Source organism: Triplophysa rosa, linkage group LG20, assembly GCF_024868665.1.
Source record: "Triplophysa rosa linkage group LG20, Trosa_1v2, whole genome shotgun sequence".
Lineage (NCBI taxonomy): Eukaryota > Metazoa > Chordata > Actinopteri > Cypriniformes > Nemacheilidae > Triplophysa > Triplophysa rosa.
Genome location: NC_079909.1, coordinates 11,432,624 through 11,449,422, shown reverse-complemented (window position 1 = coordinate 11,449,422; position 16,799 = coordinate 11,432,624). Strand labels below are relative to the sequence as shown.

General features: G+C 38.7%; 1 protein-coding gene across 2 annotated transcripts in view; it reads left to right on the top strand.

The window, feature by feature from the left end:
* Positions 1 to 16,495, top strand: part of rassf5 (Ras association domain family member 5) — a 39,448-nt gene extending 22,953 nt beyond the window's left edge. For both annotated transcript variants that reach the window (XM_057362171.1, XM_057362172.1), the window contains exons 3-6: positions 13,273 to 13,389; positions 13,471 to 13,753; positions 13,842 to 13,957; positions 14,204 to 16,495. In XM_057362171.1, coding sequence (XP_057218154.1) covers positions 13,273 to 13,389; positions 13,471 to 13,753; positions 13,842 to 13,957; positions 14,204 to 14,356 — 669 coding nt within the window. In that variant the 3' untranslated portion in view covers positions 14,357 to 16,495. The remainder of the gene's footprint in view (positions 1 to 13,272; positions 13,390 to 13,470; positions 13,754 to 13,841; positions 13,958 to 14,203) is intronic.
* The last annotated feature ends 304 nt before the right edge of the window (positions 16,496 to 16,799 follow it).

Sequence of the window (16,799 nt, the reverse complement as noted above, 5' to 3'; positions counted from 1 at the left end):
GAAGCCCCTTACAAACTCTTTTGAGAGAAAAGATTGAACTTTAGTGGAAATTAATTGGGATGTATTGACGGTAGCCAAAAGAGAACCCTCTCTCTCCCCTGAGGGTTTGGATATCGAGCGTCTCGAGAAGCGTTCAGTCCCTCATTGATTATGATAATGCGACCCAAGGCCACAGCTTCAAGTAATTTGTCATGAGCTGATCGTGATGATGTTTTTATGTCTTTTGCTATATGCTCGGACACCAGAGCAGCCATCAGGGTTTATGGATATGGACTTAATATATAGTCCAGTACACAAGAAGCATGTGCTGTAATGAAATAAAATGGCAGAAATGTGGTGCAGTGCAGTGTTCAATGAGAATGTAATAAAGCTGATGAGGGAAACTCGATGTGGATTTCAACCTTCATCTGTTTATAGAGTCAGAGTATTTTTTCTTGTCTTTCATCTCCCTCTGTGATGAATCGCTTCCCAGCTGGAGAAACTGGCTTGAGGAAAGCAAGGAATGAGAAAGAAGTGATGAATGTGCTAATTTTAAGATGGCATATTGCCAGGGCGTTTTACCATAGTAACAGTCTGGAATTGTTGCTAAGCACACACAGGAGTCTAATTGAAAAAAAAATCCCTAATAATTTGTTAGGTCTCTGAAATGATCACGATTGGACGGTGATTTCATTTCCTCTTGTTCTTACAAGTAACGTTTACTGGTGCTAGAGCTGCGCTTTGTGTTTTTGCCCCCAAGGTCAGGGTTAAAGGTTAAGACCAATTGCCTTATGAGGGCAGGGAGAGATCAAATGTCACTGTAATTTTGACCTCCAGAGGCACATAATATGTACATCTTGTCGTGGCGGTTTTCTAATGATGTTTTTTACATACAAAGTTTCTGTGTGCATGTGTCAATTTCTATATGCATTATATACGAATTGGGCTACTTTTAAACTGATTCCGCTGGTTGTTTTTATTCTTTGTAAGAAGATTTGAAATAATTATAGAGAAAGCAAAAACGTGAACAAACGTTACTGCGCATGCACGCTTTTGTGGCCCAAACTTAACTTTCGGTACACATTCCCAAAGTCCCAGTAGATTACTTCTGAAAACAAGCAAAAGAAATAAGTAGATTACATTAGCTAGCAAGTTAAAAGTTATTCTATCCAGTGTTATTTTGGGTTACTACTAGAAGAACCGTTACTTGGCTAAACGCAAATGCAACAAAGTTACACGACCCATTCAACAAATTGTTTATTTAATACAATTATTGTACAATAAAAATGTATATAAATTAATATTAATATAAATTGATTAAAATATAAATAGTAATATTATTTGCCACTAGCCAGACCGATCAACAAACACAGACGGGAAGTTAACTTAAGGCCAGGCGCGTGTCTGATGAAACGTCTATAAATTGTAGTGGCCTATATGCATGTAATAAACAAATTTTTTCTACCATATGTATATTCTAACAATAAGAAATCTGTGGCACTATATTTGACCAAATATACGTTTTTGTCAGGAAGGGGCACTGGTTTTCGTTTCTATGGTAACAGATTGCGGGTCTTGTCATGATTGTGTCATGATCAGCTGTAAATCTCAAGGTAAGATTATATTATTTATGTAAATATACGGTCAATGACTACTACTATACAATGATTTGCATTTATTATTGAATTGTCTAATGCATAACAGTGACAGTTATGAGAGTGGCATATTTTGAGTTGTGGTGTTTGGGCTATTTTGGGGCTAGTTTGATTGGACATTGGGTAGGTTACAAAATCTGGCAACCCTGTTTAGATGCAGCATGTTATTCTTTCTCTAGCCATTGCTACAGCACCCTCTACTTTTTAGATATAAAAACATAAGGATTGTCTCTCTGCATTTGCATTAGTGGTAGATGGCTCATGACAGCACATTGGAAAGGCAGAAGCGGCAATACAGTGCAATGAATTATTTATAGAACAACCGTGCTGCTGTAATGATGATCTGTTACAGCCTTTCAATTCTACCTGTGGCTTTTAAAAGCGTGTTATACCGCTCTCTGGATTACTTGATTCTGAACAGCCAGACGTGGCGTTGTGCGGTCATACATTTGATTATAATGACCATTAAACTGTATAATGGACCATTGTGAAAGACAATTTCCTACATATCTCTGCTATAGTTTATAGTCTTCCATATCACTTAGTCTCCTATTGCTCACATACTCAAAACAATATTTCATGTCCAATTTTGTTTATTTGATAAGTGCTATGTAAATAAAAAGCTTTGTTTATTGCAAAGCTCTTTGTATGAAAAGAGCCAATGCAGTGATGTTCACTAATATTCATGCTGACTCCCATAGGGAGTGCCGGATGCACTTTGCACCTCAGGAGATACTGTATGTAAAATAGCTTTTAAAACACGCAGAGGTCTCTTTCTTCCTCTCGCTCGCTGCCTCTCTCTCTCACTTTATTGGGAAGTATATTTAGTTGAGCAAAAAGCAGTTTAGTGCAGGAAGAGAGATAGTGGAAGTGGGAGGGGGTTTTGGGGTAAGCGTGTAGGCACTATAACAGACCCAACCACAGATGGTGGAGCAAGAGAGAGAGAGAGAGCAGGCGTGCTGGTGTGAGAGGAGGAAGGGAGGGAGGCGTGCTACGTCACTTCTCCGCTTTCTCAGTCCCTGTAAGGCAGAAAGAAGCAGGTTGATTTTCCGGCTCTTCTCTGGCAGCTGCCGCAGCTTCACTGTGAAGGGAGACTCTTGCCTCTTTCTCACCCAGCTTTAGGAATATTCAACAGCATGTTCATGCAACGTTTTCCGGAAACCTTCAGAGCTCAGGAGCTTTTCTACATCAAACCTGTGTGACTGTTTGTGACGTGCGGGGATATACCGCTTCTCCATATTTGGTCTAATTTTCTCATTCTGTGGACTGGCGTTGCTCTTGGTGGTCGTTGCTATCATGCACTGAGCTGTCGGCTACATAGAGAGAGGGAACGTACTTCTTCACTGTCACCTGTGACCTGTGGAAACAGGAACTGAGCATCAGATACCGGCTGTGACGCTCACGCGCTCTTCTGAACATACACGCCGAGTGACAGCTTGACTTCCGGTTGCACGTGGAGCACTGTCCCTTCACCTTAACTTGTGGTCCCCGCTCCTAGTCAGTCTGCCCTTTCGCATCACTGGAGTCTGGAATGGTGCACCTGGTCCCCTGAAGCCCACCTCAGGGTGGACACCGAGTCCCTCAAACTGGATCCCACGCCGCAAATGACCGGCAGTAACAGCATGAGCAGTGGATACTGCAGCCTGGATGAGGAGAGCGATGACTTCACCTTCTTCACCGCCAAGACCTCCTTCTTTCGCCGGCCACAGGCCAAGCAAGTAGCCAAGGTAGCGTTTAAAAGCGAGGCTGTTGGGTTTAACATAGATTGAGTGACCTTAGTCACACCCAAAAGGAGAAACACCTCACGGAAGTGTGCGCACGGAAGTGAGATAGTGTGCATTTCTCTTGGTGTTTTGTAAGTGCTAAATTTGGTTAAACTTGTTGAATTGTGGGAAATGCTTATAGTGTGCATTCAGAATGGGTTTGTGAGTTGGTTTGATGAAATCTAGACTCTAGAGCAAAAATGTTTATGATGATGTGAGGGACTGCATCAAGGTCTGTTATGGCTTCTTTTGAGATCACCGTTCAGCTCAACATTGTTCAGACTTTAAGGGTTAGATTACAAGCACTAGAACAGAGCTTTGCCTATGGAACACTGTATGTAAAAACCTTCCCTGTTTAGAAAGACTTCAAACTCGTGTTTAAATGAAAATTTCTCAAGAGCTCACGTGACTCAATACTGACAACAATTATCTCTTGCTTTTGAATAATAGGATTTTCATGAGTAATTTTGCAGCACCAAACTGAAAGATATCTTACTGAAAGACTAGGTTACGGTTTTCTACTCCAAACAATGTGTGTTTGGGTTTGTCATTTTTGCAGATGATACAAAGGCACTATTTTAGGTTTGAGGACTGTTAACGTGGTAGTAAGAGGAGAGATTCCTCTTTTGTGTTGAGATCACTCATTTACCCCAACTGATGATAGTTATCTCAAAGATGCGCGTATGAGGGGTTTTTGACGTAAAAAAACAAACATTTTAGGTGATTGTCGCACACTCTGATAGTGTAATTTTATAGGTATTTTCATTAATATTTATACATTTAAAGGGAAAGTTCACCCAAAAATGAAAATTCTGTCATCATTGACTCGGACAACCTTGGGTTGTTCCAAAACTGTATAAATTTCTTTGTTTTGCTGAACAAAATGGAAGATATTTGGAAGAATGTCAGTAACCAAACAGATCACATCCCCCATTTACTGCCATAGTAAGGAAATTAATACTATGGGAGTCAATGGGTGATGAGATCTGTTTGGTTACTGACATTCTTCCAAATATCTTACTTTGTGTTTAGCACAACAAATACATTTATAAAGGTTTGGAACAATCTGAGGGTGAGTAAACGACAACAGAATTTTCATTTTTGGGTGAACCATCCTTTAATAAGTCACATCTTACATGTGAAACACTGCAAGACCTGAAAGATTTATTTTATTTTCTTACGACTCACATAGCTTTACGAGTGTAGCTTTATTTTATCATCCTTATTTAGTGACATTTATATCATGCACCAAATGCATTTATGTCGAGTGCTTTATAATGTGCATTAAGTTGCAGCTCATTAGCTACATATCTTGGCCTTCATTATAAACTTTTTTAATGTTACAATGCACCTTCACACCCCCAATCTCTCTATTGCTGTGAAAGGAAGGAAATGGCTGCTGATTGTAGCAGAAACTCTCAGTATTTTCACTGACTTCCTGTTAGGTCTACACTCTGTTGAGGTACGGTTCTTAAGTGACTAAAATGTTGTTCAATAAGAATCATATCTTGTAAGTGTAATGCAGTTTCATTGTGAATGTCAAAGAAATGGCAATATGAATCATCAGACAATGTTGTCAGGCGTTCTGTTTAAATACTGTAAACTTTACTTTCTTACCTAAACTCACCAGCCTTACAGTGTCTTACTGTAATGTATCAGATTCAGGTTTGGAAAGAGCTTCTCAGACTCAGGTCATGATGTGAATTATTCATTCTCTTCTCATCTTTGTCTGGGCACAGCGCGAGTCGCCAGTTTGAGGGCATTCAGCGGGCACAGTTTAAGTTGACCTGTGTTTATGCAGTTGTATTGGCCTTTTGTGTATTGTGTATTGTATAGTGTATATTGGTGCTGGGAGAAGGTTGTTGTCATTTTAACTTGGATGACAGATTTTAGATGCATTTGCAATTTTGAGAAAAGGCCTCTCTTGGTCACTGTTTGGATTATAAGACTTCCACCGTTCAATTGTTATTTGTTTATTGGACAGAAATTGAGTGCAGTTTGACAAGACAAGTTTTGTGAAGTTAATGTAGCATAAACTATCATCTTCTAGCAACTACCTAGGGATGGATAAATCAAATACTACGTTATGCTTTCAGTTTAGTGCATGCTCTCCTTGTAAATTATGGGATTAAAATTGCTTTTGTCGATCAATAATGCACTTCCTATTTATCTGACTCTGTTAACCGCAGCAGGCCAAAGGCTTTTAAACCACAAAGTACTGGGTGAGGAAAACTGCCACAGTGCTTTGATAAATAGCACTGCTTCTCTGGTTGATCATTATTCCACAAATTTATTAAAGAGAACACACATCCCCACACTAGGAATAGACCCATTACACATGTGCCTTACTGTAGTACTTGTATATATTTGTGGAGATTTGTAACCCTAATGTCTGTGCTATAGGAGGGGAAACAAAATGTTAACAGTATAAACACGCTGCATAATTGGGTCTGGTTTCCTTCACCAAATGAAATAACTTCCTTTGAGGGCAGCCAGGGAGGTGCTGACATTTGAATAGGCAAAGTCATGCAAACATAAGGCAGATCATCGCACTTGATAAGAAGTGAAAGTTATGAGCTGTTTTATTCAGTTTCTATGATTGAAGAGCGCTTATATTTGGGGTAGCATATGAGGTACAGGTGCTTGTCACTTCGACAAATGGTTCCCTACCTAGTAAGCAGCAACAAAATGTCAAGCCTCGTAGATTCTTGCATCACTATTAATATGTTGGTATGACTAGTTAATCTGAGCAAAATAGCAGAAATTGCTAAAATCTCTTTCGACCAAAATTTCTGTTTTTGCTTTGAAATGGCTAAAGCAAACAGCCGTTGTTGCCAGGTGGTGTATAAATCAACTTTATGTATCATTAGGAAAATGCATAAAAATAAAATCAGAATTATTCATGCTGCTTAGATCAAGAAGACTTTCATTAAAAATGTTTTTAATCATTTTCTATCAAACATTTATATGTGTGCATGAAGGGTTTGTGTCTACTGGAGAGGTGTTGAAGACTCTGATGATCTAGGCTGTTTATTCAGGCATGAAGATGATGGGCTTTGCATTCATGCTAGCTGCAGAGAGGCAGGATCTACTGCACACTTGACCCAGTAATGAGAGAGAGAGAAATGAGTACGCATATGCAGTGTGTGGGAGGGAGCAAATTGAAAAGCATCGTTCCTACACTGTGTCAGAAACAGCAGGGAAAATCCAGGCCACTTCATCTTTGAAAGGGTGCTGAGAAATATAGCCTTAAAAATATTTGAAATTGCAGATGATCTTGTAATGTGAGGCATGTATACACACGGATGTATAAACATTAATAAACCCAAAATATCTATTAATCTGTTCAACAGCAAGCATGCAGGTAGTAGTACAGTAGTAGCCTTTCTATTATAGAACCCTTACTATGCTCGGTTTTGACTGCAGCTATAGCTGATGCATTAAAGCACATTAGAAGTAAATTACAACAGTTGCTGGTATAAAAACCAGTATGCCGCCTACAAAGGCAACATTTTGACCTATCATAGTCATACTACTAAAGCGAGGCTGTTCCAAACGGTCTGCAGCTTATCAATGCTGCCTTACTAGTTTACTTGTTTTAGTCTAATTCTTAGGCAGCACAGTGTTTTCTTTATGGAGGCTAAAATCCTGTGTGGATTGTGAAAAAATAAATCCAAGATGAGATGTTGATTATAAAAACTTGACATTGACTGTTTACATGCACCCTAACTAATGCAATAATGAGATTTAGCCAATTTTGATAATATTGTCATGGTTCTGCCCCATCTTGTCTTGCTTTTCTTGATCTAGTGGCAGAATCATGACAGAACCTCTTGTTTCATGTGGAGAGGGGCATTTTGGCACTGATGGCCTTCCATAATCTCCGGTCTCGTCATTGTTCCTGCCCTCTTGTTTCCTCGTTAGTGCTCATTATGATTTCATGCCCCACACCTGTCCCCTAAAGGATTTTGATCCCTTATAATGCCCTTGTGTTTTCTGTCCTGTGCTGGTTCATTGTCATTCGTTTCATGTGGGTGAGTTCCTGTCTAGTCTAGTTATTGGTATTGGTATTGGTATTGAATGGTAAATGTTATCTTTAGTCATGTTAGGTGTAGTTAGTCCTTGTTCCTGTGTCCTGTTATATCCTTGTTCTTGTTTTACCCCCTCGTGGGTTTTTGTTTTGTCTTTGTTTTATTTTATTATTAAAGTCTTGTTAACCCCTTACCCGCTGTCTGCACCTGGGTCCTCTGTCCTTGTTCCCTCACCGTTCGTGACAAATATACTTGACCTCATTTATACACAGTTTTTCTATCAAACGCTCATAATTGTACTTAAATGTATGGCGTATTTTGATTTTAATCGCAATAAACAAGCATGTAAATACTTAAATCGAATCTGTTCCGCCCTCACCAAAGTGTGCATATACAAATTACATTTCATGCACTTGCAGCGATGTGGAGACTCTTAAACATTTTTATGTTCAAATCAATATAAGTATCATGCTTTAAGCTTACATGCTACAACATGCAACTTTATTAAAATGAATAGTAATGCTTGTATTTGTAGTTAACTATATTTTACAATAGTTTTCACGCTGATAAACTGAATGTGTTGCATCTACGATGTCCAACAGTATATGACTAGAGGCCGTTGGGCAGGTGCAGGCGTAGATGACTCCCATGTAGTCTGAAACTGACACTGAGGGCATTGCATTCCCTAATTAGTTTGAGTAGCCATGTGCTGAGCTCAAGGACACCTGCCTGACATGCAGTGATGACTTTGACATGACGCTCCGATAACATCCACAGCCTTGCCCTTTTCTCTCGTGCCATGTCAGCTCTGTAAGTTGATATTTGCTCAGGTCGTGCCCCAAAGCTCCTTTGTTACGCATGCGGTAACACCCTCTTCTTGTGCCGTAGCTGACTTTCTTTCCTCTGTTTGTTTGATTCTTCAACTTTTTGATGTGAAGTATGGCTCTGAGTGTTTAACAATCAAATGCATTGTTCAATTGAAACGGCATTGTTTAAATTACATACAAGTTAGACAAGGTTTTATCTTTTTGATTGCTTTAATCAAAACCCTTTCCCACATTTCACATGGGCCGACTGGCTGCTCTCTCACCCTGATCTGTCCAGTTTTTTACCTTGTCGACCCACAGCAAGGAATGCTCTGGAAAGTTACAAAGTCTGCCACACGCTGCTCTTCGCACACTCACAGGATATCCGGTTTGTGTTTGATGTCACCACTGTAAAAATCTGATAAGGTGCAACTCACAGATTTCTCAGATTTGTTTAGAAGAGCATTTATATTAGTGTATTTAAAGGGATAGTTCACCCGAAAATGAAAGATTGAGGATTTCTTCCACAGAACAAAAAAAGGAGATATTTTGAAGAATGTTGTTAACTAAACAGCGCCGGGCCGGCAGATTCACTTCTATTGTATGGACACAAAACCAATGCAAGTGAATGGGTGCCGGTTAACAACATTTTCCAAATATCTTCTTTTGTGTTCTGCAGAAGCAAGAAAGCCATACAGGTTTGACATGACAAGAGGGTGAGTAAAGGATAATAGAACTTTCATTTTGGGGGGATTGGGGAAAATATTTGTGTTTATTAATAATATTGTAGCTCTGATGTGAGCAAGCTCCATGCAAGACCGGAGATACAATGAGCTGAGAATCAGGAGACATCCCACACATAACTCGCCCACAATCACACACACTTATGATGCCATTTATTCCAATTACAACTCCCACGCTCACCAATGCTCACTGTGTAACACATGAACACAGTTTTCTTCAGCGTAACCTATCAGTGCATCCACTCACACACACACATTTGTATTGTGGCCTTCACTTGTAGATTACAGCAAGAATTCTTCAAATGGAACATGAAATTTAAACTAACCATTTACTTCTTCATTACACATTCATGGGCCTAGTATACATGTTTCATTAGTGCATTAGTTTCATTAGTTCCTAGTGCATGTTATTCCAAAGAAAACAAATATCAGTCTTTGTCTTTCATCAGAATTAAATAACTTTGTCTTCTCTCTGAAATAATGTTAATAAAATAAAGTAGGATTCTATTATATCTTGAGGTATCTTGAGAACACTGAATGAGCGTCTTTGGTGCAGGACATTATTCATGTCCTCACACCCTCAAAAATATGATTCATACGCTGGAAGAAGTTGATGGGACGTGACAGCCAAGCTTCCGTGTCGTCCTGTTGCATGTCATTTATAAGTGAATGCATGTTCATGAAACCAGTGTTGCGTGTAACTAGTTACTAAGTAATTAGTTACTGTAATCCCTTACTTTACTTTTTGAAGGGAAAAGTATTTAAATTCCTCTTATTTTTCTGTAATTTAATTAGTTACTTCTGATGTAATTGAACTAAATACTATGAAACATATTCTATAGTGGAAATGACATCAAAATTATAAGTCTAACTTTAAAATGTATGCTTTGATATATACTTCTCACATTTGTAAACTTTGGTCAGTTAATAAGAATAGTTTATGTAGTTATTTATTATTTATTTGAATGAATTAAATAAGTCGTTTCATGTCTATCCTTAAATCATTTCTAATCAAGGTTGAAGTAGGATATAGAAAGTAATCAGTAATAAGTAGTTAAATACTTTTTGGAGAGAGTAATTTGTACAGTAATCTAATTACACTATTGAATATGTAACTGGTAATTACTTAATTACTTTTTCAGAGTAACTTACCCAACACTGCATGAGACCATCAGCAACAGAACTCGCATTCACACTGGTATTTATTGTTTGGTTACATTGTTCCAAAAGGCCAAACTTTCTCTGCCTTGGAAATCCTTGGATGTGAGGAAGGGAGGGATGAAGATATATTTATAAACACACAGTCCTCTGGTCACAAATACAGGAATTCCTGAGAGATTTTTGTTGCATGCACCAAGGGATTCCAAGTGATGAGAGAAGGAAGACGAGACCTCAAAAATCTTTGTTTTGCAGCATTGGTAGACATCCTAGATGTGTTGCATAATGTTTCCACATGAGCCTGGTTTCCTAAATAAAAGGCTTCCTGTATATAGGATGTTTAATTGAAAATCTTGTAGATGAATCTTTCTGCGTGATATTCCAAAACATAATGTGCACAGTATTTTTATGATACAGAAGAATGTACTTTTCAATATAATTATCATTGTCTGTTTGAATACTTGATTCTGATTGGCTTGAAGGTGTGCATTAAAACCGTTTAATGCACTGGTAGTTCCAGTCAAAGCTGTTGAGAGAGAGTGAATCGTGACAACTGTGAAGTTCAGCATTTTTGCATGGATTCATGGATCCTTCAGACAGTTCCAGCAATTTATGTTTTCTCTTTTAATGCTTTATTTCTTTCATTTTTTTATTCATTAATTGACTGACGTCTTTAAATGGGTTAAAGGTTCATCACAATCGGTCTGTTTTGCTGCAGCTCCATGCGTTACTAGTAACTTCCTGGAACTTTTGAGAGGCTCCGTGAACCGCCATTGCTGTGAAAAACTGTTCCATTGGAGTCAACGGAGTTGACGCAACTCTCTCTCAATGGCTCCAATCAGTTTGATCAACATTTGAAATTAACTGACGAGAAAAACTGTCATTTTCACCTGTTTGATGAAAAATTGCACGGTAAACATCAATAACAGCTTTAACTTGGCAAATGACCATGGTTTAAGTGAGATAATCCACAGCTAGCCTTGCGGTAAATGATTTTAATGCACTTCGTCGGGTGGTTCTTGGCCCCACGTCATGCACTAAAACCCTTTAATGCACGGCTAGCCGTGGGTTTCCCTTACTTATTCATTTTTATTATAAGGTTGCTTAAATTATAACATTTTACAACGTTACATATTGTCACCTTTGTAAACCACATAATGCACTGATTATTTGAGAACAGGTGTACAGATATTTCATTTCCTATGAAATCTCTTCATAAATCACTAACCCGGATGTCACAGCGTCTCTCATCCTGACATACAATTTAGCCTGTGAAAGAGAACTCTCATACTTTGTCGTCTGACATTAAGACCCAATTTTGCTTCCACTCGTGGAGATTTTATGTTGCCTCATTTAGTGCTGTGTTTCATTTCTACCAGAACATACCGCACAAACCAACATGTGCAGCAACCATTGCACATTTCCTGTCTGAAGATTCCGTCTGTCACAACAACACGTCTTGCCTCCATTTCATTCGAAATGATTTTGAAACATTCTGTGCCTTTAATCGTATCCATGTCGAGCATCTCTAGTATGTGGGCTGGGCAGAAATCATTTATTTGCTAAGCATCCTGATAAATTCTTCCTCCCCTCCTGTCAGTCTGTCTGTGTGTTCGTGTATGAATGTGTGTGTTTTTCTGCTCAATGAGACCTGGAGCTGCCATGCAGGCACCCCAGGGATCTCCATGAATTAATGATCCTGCTTATTTTCGTTCTTGTTCCTTCGTCCCAGAAAGAGACGAGGGAAACTCACTTTTGCGTGCATTACGGGGGAAGCAGCCAGTAGCTAAAAATACCTCCGACTGAATCTTTGTTGCTAAGGCTTGCTCAGCAACTGCATTGCATGTCATCCCCCCAGAACACCCCTCCGTGAGTAGTGTTTCATTCCGCCACTGTAGAAGATGGAATATAGTGCTGCACGCCCCGTCATCTTTCCTATCCCTTATTTCTGCTCGTTTTACATGGAGGACAGTGTGTGGCATATCAAGGGCATTTCTGAAGTATTGAAAAATCACAGCATTTATGAGATTAAAAGGCCCTTTTCTTTTTTTTTGGTCGTGTTTTTCATTCATTGGGGTAAAAGAAAAAAATAATTTGGGGACGTGTTTCCTATGAAAGGTGTATTGATGAATCTTTATAGATGGGGTAGACGTCCTCGGTGGCCAATACTGCAGCAAAAATGTACTATTTATTGACTCCTATGTCCAGCGTAGATAAATCTGTATATGTTTAAAGAGGTCTCGAGAGACAGTAAAACTGTTGCTGTTGCCCACACACACAGAGATCGGTGTCTATATGGCTCATTGAATGACATTGCCCCCTGGAGTTGATCAATAAAAGTGGCCCCTAAAGCATAGCCCAGTCAGCAACACAAATTTTCATTCATATTGGAGTTTTCTGCCAGTAAATGCTTAGATATTCTAATGCTAAATTTCAATAGACTTGCACTTCGCTGCTGTCCTTCTGAAACCTCATATCTCCATATTTCATGACTTTTAGTTTTTGCCATCAATCATTATTATTAGTCACCCTTTATATTTGTCACTGGGTTTCGCAAATATCTAACCAATAGAAAGTATTAAAAAGTGCATGTGAACTTTGACAACACTGTATTTAATCATTAATAAAGTACAGTATTCTTTCCATTTCCTAAAAACAGCGAATTTGGACATTCAAGGTTTTGGAAGGACAGCGACGATATACAAATAATCCTATCATTGACTCTTGGATTTTTGTAATAATCCAGAACTCCTTAGAAACTGTATAGAAACTGTATTCAATATGGATTGAGAAGTATGTTGGATTGAGTTCAGTGTTGCCAAGAAATCGTGAAAAGGGCAAATAGCTAAATATTGTGATGCCATGAATGTCTTCTACACTAAATGCCAACAGAAATGTTTAGATGAACCAATTCAAAGGAACTCTCTGTTTGCATAGCAAAGGTCACCTTTAAAATGAGTGAAACCAGAGTCTTTATGTCAATCACTATCTGTTCTCTGGCCTTCCAAGTAATGTCATAAAACATGCTCATAATGTCTCTAGAAACACAAGACAGAATTCACTATTACGTGACGTTGATGACGTAAATCGTATTAGTTCCACTGTGTTTGATTCACTGTTCTTTTTCTGGGTTTTAGAATGTCGCACTCGCAGCAGAGGAAGAAGAAGAAAACGTAACATCCCTCACAGAGGAAGAGATAAAAGCAAAAATCGACGACTACAACTCCAAAGTGACAGAGAATGGAATGAAATTAGTAAGTTTTGTCAGGTATTTGCACGTATTTCAATGTTACTGTGACAGAAGCTCTGATAAAGGTTCTCGTGTTCTTCTCCAGGGTTCAGATGGCTCATACACTGGCTTCATAAAGGTTCACTTGAAGTTACGCAGACCTGTAACTGTACTTTCTGTAGACGGGAAGTCACCAGGGCCGTGTTCCTCCTGTGATAGTTCCGATAAACGCATATCGTTCTACCTGCCCAGCGAGACTGTTAAACAGCTACACATAAGCAGTACCACCACGGTCCGTGAGGTCATCCAGGGCTTGCTGAAGAAGTTCATGGTACAAGATAACCCAAGCAAGTTTGCTCTATATCGCCTTACCCGACGAGACAGCCAGGGTGAGCAACTGAGCGTCTTTGAATGTTAAAACGAACATGATATGTTTCAGTGTCATGGAAAAACATTGAAGTGTTGTTTGCTTGTTAGATCTTTTCGAAAAGTTGCCGACATCAGACTGCCCGCTCTACCTGAGGCTGTTAGCAGGTCCAGACTTGGAGAACTTGACTTTTGTACTTAAGGAAAATGAGACTGGTGAGGTGGAGGTGAGATATTCTTACTGATATTTTGATAGTTGTCTTGGAGTTTGACATGAAACCTTTCTTAATGCACATCATTCTTTTATAATCTTTCATCAAAATGTTGCTTCGCCTCCAAAAATGACTTTCCCTTTCAGCTGACATGATCATTCCTTCAATTGTTTTACCTTTTTTCCTACAATCTCTTATCCTCAGTATCCTGTCAGACATATATCTAAGTTGACTTTAATAACATTTCTTCTCTGTTTGTAGTGGCATGCATTCTCAGTTCCTGAGCTTCAGAACTTCCTGATCATCCTGGAGAAGGAAGAGAACGAGCGCGTGCGGCTGGTGGAACAACGTTACGCTTCCTACAGGGAGAAGTTGCAACAGGCTCTGTGTGAAGTTCAGGGCAAACCAGGCTAATGTCCAACATTAAATCTCCTTCATCAAACTGAGCCGACACGAGGGCGGCCTGGAGGAGGGGTAGCCCAACAGACTCACTTACAAACCCTCCACTCAGGACACTGTAAAGCTCTCAGCATGACTCTCTGACCTTTGACCCCAAAGAGGAGCAAGGTATGAGACATGACTCAAACAAAGAGGAGGATGTAACTAAATATTAATACTTTCTAAAGATTCTCTTTGAAATGGCACACTGTTGAAAGCCCAGGAGTATATTTCTGGCTAAATGGGTTTCGTTTCGTTTTTCTTTTTTGTTTGTTTGTTATTACATCGACCAGTCTGCCTGTGTGTATGTGTCATTTTGTTTGTTTTGTTTTTACATGCTGCTGCTATTGCTGCTACTGCAAGTGTTACTTAAAGCATGACTTTCCTTTTGGTCTCTCTGCTTGTGTCTAGCGCATGTCCCCTATCAGGGAATAACTGTATGAAATAGGGGAGTAAAGCACTTCTTCAGGGGAAGTGAAAAGATTTACCATAAATTATGATATCGGGACAAAGAGTAATCCCGTCCACATAGAAAACTATACACAGATCAGAAACAATTAAATGCTAAATACTGTACAAATGTTACTGCTTATACTTGAGATTATAAACTAAGAAAAACTGTAGATATTTGGTCACAGTGTGCTTACAGGAGTCAAAACAATCACCCCCTCTATTTTAATTTTAAAAACAAAATGGCCAAACCTCCAGTAAAGCCATGAAAAGACCCACAGCACTGTATGTAATATTTAAATAAGCCTCTGTATGTTGGAATAGATTAAGCAGTTTGATTAAGCACCCAGACTGTTACTCAGAGTGTTGGGTCTCTGGAAAGAGCCCTCATCTGTTCAGGTGTCTTAAGCCTCAGCACTGACAAATCACTCACTCAGATATACCAACAGTGCTTAATGTTAGCTTTTCGCACATATGAAGGTCATGTTAGATTGGGAGGATGACATCTATATAAGTGGTCTGAATGGCCATGTGGATCCAAATCGAACTTTTATTTTAATTTGAAGCTGTAATATATTGAAATCTATATTGCACCAAAGTAAAACCCCTGTATTTTGATTATGACATTAACGAGATTGTTCTAAAGAGGTAAAGTTAGATGTGTATTATGGAGTCATGACATCTTTTACCGTCAGACCAGATCAAGACCACTAAGTGGTCTGCCAGTAGGCCTATGTGGTCCATATTATTCTGTAATGGGACGTTTTAACCATCTTCTCTTCTTTGCTTTGATAATGTGTTTTAAAAAGGGATTTGTGTTTTAATGCGTTTCGTCATTTTCAAATTATTTACCGTCAGTCCATAAAACATTGGATGTTTGTGTCAATTGATAAGAGGTAGTTCACCCAAACATCAACATTATGTCATTATTACAAATTCTCAAGAATAAAGTCGACTTTTGATTTGCTTTCTCCATATAAGCATTTATGATTGCAAGTCCTTTAAAAAAACTAAACAGCTCTGTATGGATGAACATCTCTAGCATGTATATGTCAGTTTTGTCATGGCCGAAATCACAGACTGAATTTATTAGGGTTGACCGTTTCATTGGGACCATTAGCAGAGATGGCACTTGAAAGTTTCCATTTTGATCACTCTCCCCTTGTGCTTGCATTGTATGATTTTGTCTGTACAGCCCCTAGTGGACTGGAGGTATCACTTCAACTCTTAGGCAAAGGGAAGAGGATTGATATGTCTGCTCAGGCTGCATTTCCCTGACAGTCAAATTCCTGCTGGCAGTGCCTTTAGTCTCTGTGTAGTTTTGTACTGTACATACGCTCTAGATGTCTGGCCCTATAACCCCACATATTGAAAGATTCACACACGTACAGTGGCAGTACCCCAGGTGCTTTTAATGCCAGGCCCATCAAGCCCAAGTGGGACTTTAAGGGACTTGTGTTAAGTGTGTGTGAGAAAGAATGTGTGCGTATGTATGCTTTGTGTTTAATGTGTTTAATTTATTTTTTTTGGTTCAATTTCAGTGTGTACACTTGAATATGTGGACAAATCAGTACTATTGGGCAATCATTTTGTTTCAGATTTAAAATGTCTATAAAGCTGTAAATATACAGAAGAGTGAAATAAAAATTCATGCTTTTATGGTGATGAGTGTGTCTGGTAATCTGCAAACTATAGCTAAAATAATTGGTTGTATTTCTGTTAATTAAACTGGTTTTGGGTTGCAAAATTGTAGCCTTTAATGGTATAAAAGTGAAAACTATAAATATATAATTGACAGAATATTACTGTTTGTGTCATGTATTAGCTGATGTATTTTTAAGCTTCAAAAAATAGAATTTCAGCAAAGTCCTTCACATCCAGCAGAGGGAACCCTAATCTTATAGTTCCAATGTGAATAAAGTTTCCCTCAGAAAGAAAATTTCAAAAGAATATGACTGACACAAAGAAA